At 42.0% G+C, this 6,000-nt stretch overlaps 1 protein-coding gene across 1 annotated transcript in view; it reads left to right on the top strand.

Moving 5' to 3' along the window:
• Positions 1 to 526: 526 nt before the first annotated feature.
• The window catches only part of LOC121575220 (testis-expressed protein 264 homolog), a 133,602-nt gene continuing 128,128 nt past the window's right edge, over positions 527 to 6,000 (top strand). The window contains exon 1 of the mRNA XM_041888183.1: positions 527 to 1,519. Coding sequence (XP_041744117.1) covers positions 1,262 to 1,519 — 258 coding nt within the window. The 5' untranslated portion in view covers positions 527 to 1,261. The remainder of the gene's footprint in view (positions 1,520 to 6,000) is intronic.

The raw sequence follows: 6,000 nt of genomic DNA, 5'->3' as shown, positions 1-6,000 counted from the left end.
CCGTTTGAGCAGACACATGCACATTTGTGGCCTGCTGGAGGTCATTTTGCAGGGCTCTGGCAGTGCTCCTCCTTGCACAAAGGCGGAGGTAGCATTCCTGCTGCTGGGTTGTTGCCCTCCTACGGCCTCCTCTACGTCTCCTGATGTACTGGCCTGTCTCCTAGTAGCGCCTCCATGCTCTGGACACTACGCTGACAGACACAGCAAACCTTCTTGCCACAGCTCGCATTGATGTGCCATCCTGGATGAGCTGCACTACCTGAGCCACTTGCGTGGGTTGTAGACTCCGTCTCATGCTACCACTAGAGTGAAAGCACCGCCAGCATTCAAAAGTGACCAAAACATCAGCCAGGAAGCATAGGAACTGAGAAGTGGTCTGTGGTCACCACCTGCAAAACCAGTCCTTTATTGGGGGTGTCTTGCTAATTGCCTATAATTTCCACCTGTTGTCTATCCATTTGCACAACAGCATGTGAAATTTATTGTCAATCAGTGTTGCTTCCTAAGTGGACAGTTTGATTTCACAGAAGTGTGATTGACTTGGAGTTACATTGTGTTGTTTAAGTGTTCCCTTAATTTTTTTGAGCAGTGTATAATGTACAAGTTAGTCTTGTTTCCAGTCTGACAAGCTTGATTGAATGCATGAAACTAGTAAATAGTGTACCCAGCTCATTGGTCAGGGAACCTACACCGTTTACACACCATAGAGTGCAAGAGGATGCGGTGGTATCGTGCCAATATATTCGAGCTATTTTAAAAGAAAATCACCTGGAATAGCCAACAAGGCAATTGATAGTGTAATAATAATATACACAATAATGCAAAAATGTAATGTAATGGTTTTTATGATTAAAGATAAACAAAATGTCGAGCTTTATCGAAAAGGGACACCCCTTCATACGAGGCTTGATGGTTTATCCCGGAAGCATGTTCCTGTGTTTAGGGAAATAAACGTTGACTTGTTTAGCTATTCGGCCAACATCGCGCGACCGCCCTACCTTCACTTATCACCGAAAATATTACGAAAGCAAACAAGTTATTCTCGTTTTTAAATCACAAGCAATTCATATGGATTTTATTTTAAAATATCGTGAATAGCTGATTCATGACGTTCTCGGTTTGTAGTTTGTAGACTGTCCGCAAACTCGTGCTTCCCGAGGAGGTTCTTCTTTACACTTCATAGAGCTTGACATTGTCAGAACAGAACGTTTGACTGGGAAAGGGTTGAGTTGCATCAGTGGCAGCAGCTTTAGTGGAGACAATGTCTGACTCTATTATTTTAGCTCTGATAGTGTTTCTTATATTGTGTTTGGTTGTAACAGTGGTGGCAGCTATTGTGTACTCTGGGCTCTTCACTGAGGTCAATATCAAGACAGGGTCGCCTCCTATCAAAAACTTTACCATTGCCTACAAACTTCACAAGGGACCTTATAAAGACTGTGGTGCTGCCTTCACCGAGACTGTCAGTATTGGGCCAAAGCTCAATACCATCCGTGTGTCCTACGATGACTCCACAGAGGTAAGACACCTTCTGAACGGCATGCTGACCTGACTGTCATCTTGTGTCAGGGTGTGGGCGAGAGAATAACTCAATAAACTGTGTTCACTTCCAGATTTCTTTCTCAGTCAGCTCTTTTCAAAGGAACAAAGCTTGAATCCAGAGAGCTGAGTGGATTTCTGATTTGGGAGCATGAATAAAGTCAGCTGTCCAATGCCACGTTGCACAGCTGAGGATTTTCCCCCATCTGTGGTTCCAGTTTACTTTGGCATTAGCATGCAACTGACTCAAAAATGGCAAACAGACCGTATGGACAAATCCTCCCATGAGTCAGATGGAAAAACAGAATTTGTCATTATGCTAAATATAGTGTAGTACTACACCCTGGCTGCAGTATGAATGCAATTATGTTCACTCTTACAGAGCTTGAGGGTAATTTATTCTGACACATTGGCTGTGAGAAGAAACTGGCTTGAGGGTAGGACTTAGTCCAGGCCAGTGTCTGTTTAGTGACTTTACACAGCAACAGTTTGTGGAGTATCCATGGTCACGTCCTTGTTTCTCTTTTTAGTATACCTGTCCTGTACTGTAAAGCACCACCTATAAATAGATCACCACTCAGCTGAGAGCTGTAAGTTCCTCATTCCTCCTCCCATGAGCTCAGGTGTTTAGTCAAAAAGCTGTGGCAGCCACACAACAGCTGCCTGTTAGAGCTAGATGTTTACTGAGATCTCAACTAATGATAAAGGATGAACACAGGCTGGGTTGCCAATGGGACGGTCTGGATACACTCATGTGACCCAGTGGTAATAGGAGCAGACAGATACAGAAGCAAAAGGTTTATACATTTGTGATGTGAAATTCCTGCAAGACAAAACCCTGTACCTGAGATGCACACAGCCCAGTGTAGGCATATAATGATGGTGTTTGCGTGGGTTTTGTTGCATGTATTGTGGTTTGGCTTTGTGCTGCTTGTGTAGCAGTTAGATGAGCTCTTTGGATAGGATAGTTATATTGTGTTATGTCAGCCTCTGACATTTGAGTGCTGGGCATTCCCATGAGCACCAACATGTGAAGTTCATAGGAGCATGTCAAATGAAAGCTGAGTCTATATCTTTGAGAAATTAAGGCATACAGTGACTATCATAAGTAGCCTATTCACCCCACTTGGAATTTTTTACACTTTGTTGCGTTACAAAGTGGGATTGAAATGAATTTAATTGTTTTACATTTTTTGTTGTTCATCTACACAAAACACTGTCAAAGTGGAAGAAAAATTATATGATATACTTGATTACATAAGCATTCACCCCTCTAAGTCAATACATGTTAGAAACACTTTTGTCAGCGATTACAGCTGTGAGTCTTCTTGGGTAAGTCTAAGAGCCTTCCACACCTGGATTGTGCAATATTTGCCCATTTTATTATTAAAAAAATTCTTCAAGCTCTGTCAAGGTGTTGGAGATCAAGTCTTGCCATATATTTTCAAGCAGATTTAAGTCAAAACTGTAACTTGGCCACGCCGAAACATTCACTGTCTTCTTGGTAAGCAACTCCAATGTAGATATGGCCTTGTGTTGTAGATTTTTGTCCTGCTGAAAGTTGAATTCCTCTCCCAGTGTCTGTTGTAAAGCAGACTGAAGCAAGCTTTCCTCTAGGATTGTGCCTGTGCTTAGCTCCATCCTGTTTCTTTTTATCCTGAAAAACTCCCCAGTCTTTACCGATGTCAAGCATACCCATACCATGATGCAGCCACTAAGGCTGGGAATTGCCAGGACCTCACGATACGATATTATCGCAATACTTAGGTGCCGATATGATATGTATTGCGATTCTCACAATTCTATATGTATTGCGATTCGATACTGTGATTTTGTGATTTGATGTTCCAGAGAGACGAGAGAGCATGAGAAAAATGTGTTTTGATCAGTCATGGAAATATGTTAACTCATTTAAAAACAAGATGGAGAGCAGGCTATAGGATGAAAAATACCATAGTTTTGACGCAGGTACAGCCGACTAGCGCTAGCTAGCTGAAAAGAGTCAAAGTATCTACAGTGCCTTCGGAAAGTATTCAGACCCCTTGACTTTTTCCCAAAAGATTTACACTACAGCCTTATTCAAAAATGTATTAAATTGTTTTTTTCCCCTCATCAATCTACACACAATACCTCATAATGACAAAGCAAAAACAGGTTTGTAGAAATTTCTTTTAATTTAAAAAACTGATATCACATTTACATAAGTATTCAGACCCTTTACTCAGTACTTTGTTGAAGCACCTTTGGCAGCAATTACAGCCTCTAGTCTTCTTGGATATGACACTACAAGCTTGGCACACCTGTATTTGGGGAGTTTCTCCCATTCTTCTCTGCAGATCCTCTCAAGCTCTGTCAGGTTGGATGGGGAGCGTTGCTGCACAGCTATTTTCAGGTCTCTCCAGAGCTGTTCTGATCGGGTTCAAGTCCTGGCTCTGGCTGGCCACTCAAGGACATTCAGAGACTTGTCCCGAAGCCACTCCTGCGTTGTCTTGGCTGTGTGCTTAGGCTCGTTGTCCTGTTGGAAGGTGAACCTTAGCCCCAGTCTGAGATCCTGAGCGCACTGGAGCAAGTTTTCATCAAGGATCTCTCTGTACTTTGCATCTTTGCCTCAATCCTGACTAGTCTCCCAGTCCCTGCCGCTGAAAAATATCCCCACAGCATGATGCTGCCACCCATGTTTCACTCTAGGGATGGTGCCAGGTTTCCACCAGACGTGATACTTGGCATTCTCAATCTTGTTTCTCATGGTCTGAGAGTCCTTTAGGTGCCTTTTGGCAAACTCCAAGCGGGCTGTCATGTGCCTTTTACTGAGGAGTGGCTTCCGTCTGGCCCTTCTACCGTAAAGGCCTGATTGGTGGAGTACTGCAGAGATGGTTGTCCTTCTGTAAGGTTCTCCCATCTCCACAGAGGAACTCTAGAGCTCTGTCAGAGTGACCATCGGGTTCTTGGTCACCTCCCTGACCAAGGCCCTTCTCCCCCGATTGCTCAGTTTGGCCGGGTGGCCAGCTCTAGGAAGAGTATTGGTGGTTCCAAACTTCTTCCATTTAAGAATGATGGAGGCCACCGTGTTCTTGGGGACCTTCAATGCTGCAGACATTTTTTGGTACCCTTCCCCAGATCTGTGCCTCGACACAATCTCTGAGCTCTATGGACAATTCCTTCGACCTCATAGCTTGAATTTTGCTCTGAAATACACTGTCAACTCTGGGACAGGTGTGTGTGCCTTTCCAAATCATGTCCAATCAATTGAATATACCACAGGTGGACTCCAATGAAGTTGTAGAAACATCTCAAGGATGAACAATGGAAACAGGATGCACCTGAGCTCAATTTCGAGCCTCATAGCAAAGGGTCTGAATACTTATGTAAAAGTATTTCTGTTTTACATTTTGAAAAACCTGTTTTCGCTTTGCCGTTATGGGGTATTGTGTGTAGATTGCTGAGGAATTTAATCAATTTTAGAATAAGGCTGTAACATAACAAAATGTGGAATAAGTCAAGGGGTCTGAATACTTTCCGAAGGCAATGTATATAATATCGTCCAAAATAATATTGCGATATGTAACTGCATCGATTTTTTTTTCCTCCATCACTAGCAGCCACCACCATGATTGAAAATTAGGTGGGAGTTAGTCTGTGATGTGTTGTGTTGGATTTGCCCCAAACAGGCTTTGCATTGAAGCCAAAATATTTATTCATTTGCCATATTTTTTTGCAGTATTACTTTAGTGGCTTGCTACATACAGGATGCATGTTTTGGAATATTGTTTTTCTGTATATTTGTATTCTTACTTTCACTCTTTCATTTAGGTCATTATTGTGAAGTAACTACAATGTTGTTGATCGATCCTCAGTTTTCTCCCTTCACAGCCGTTGAACTCTGTAGCTGTTTTAAAATCACCAATGGCTTTATAGTGACATCCCTGAGCATTTTCCTTCCTGTCCTGCAGCACAGTTCAGAAGGACGACTGTATCTTTGTGCCTGGGTGGTTTAATAAATCATCCACAGCATGATTATTAACTTGACCATGCTTGAAGAGATATTCATTGTCTGATTTGTTATTGTTACCCATCTACCAATCACTGCCCTTCTTTATTGGGTTTGGAAAAGCTCCCTTGTCTTTGTAGTTGAATCTATGCTTGAAATTCAATACGTTACTGAGGGACCTTACAGATGTTGTACAATGCCTTCAAAAGGTATTCACACCCCTTTACTTTTTCCACATTTTGATGTTTTACAGCCTGAATTGAACATTTTAATAAATTAAGATTTTGTCACACATTAACCCATAATGTCAGTGGAATGTTTTTTTAGAACCATTTTTTAAATTAATAAAATAATTAAGCTGGAATGTCTTGAGTCAATAAGTATTCAACCCCTTTTGTTATGGCAAACTTAAATAAGATCAGGAGTAAAAATGTGCGTAACAAATCACATAAGTTGCATGGACTCATTCCGTG

The sequence above is a fragment of the Coregonus clupeaformis genome, chromosome 10, assembly GCF_020615455.1.
Source record: "Coregonus clupeaformis isolate EN_2021a chromosome 10, ASM2061545v1, whole genome shotgun sequence".
NCBI classification, from domain to species: domain Eukaryota; kingdom Metazoa; phylum Chordata; class Actinopteri; order Salmoniformes; family Salmonidae; genus Coregonus; species Coregonus clupeaformis.
This window is presented reverse-complemented; position numbering and strand designations above follow the sequence as displayed.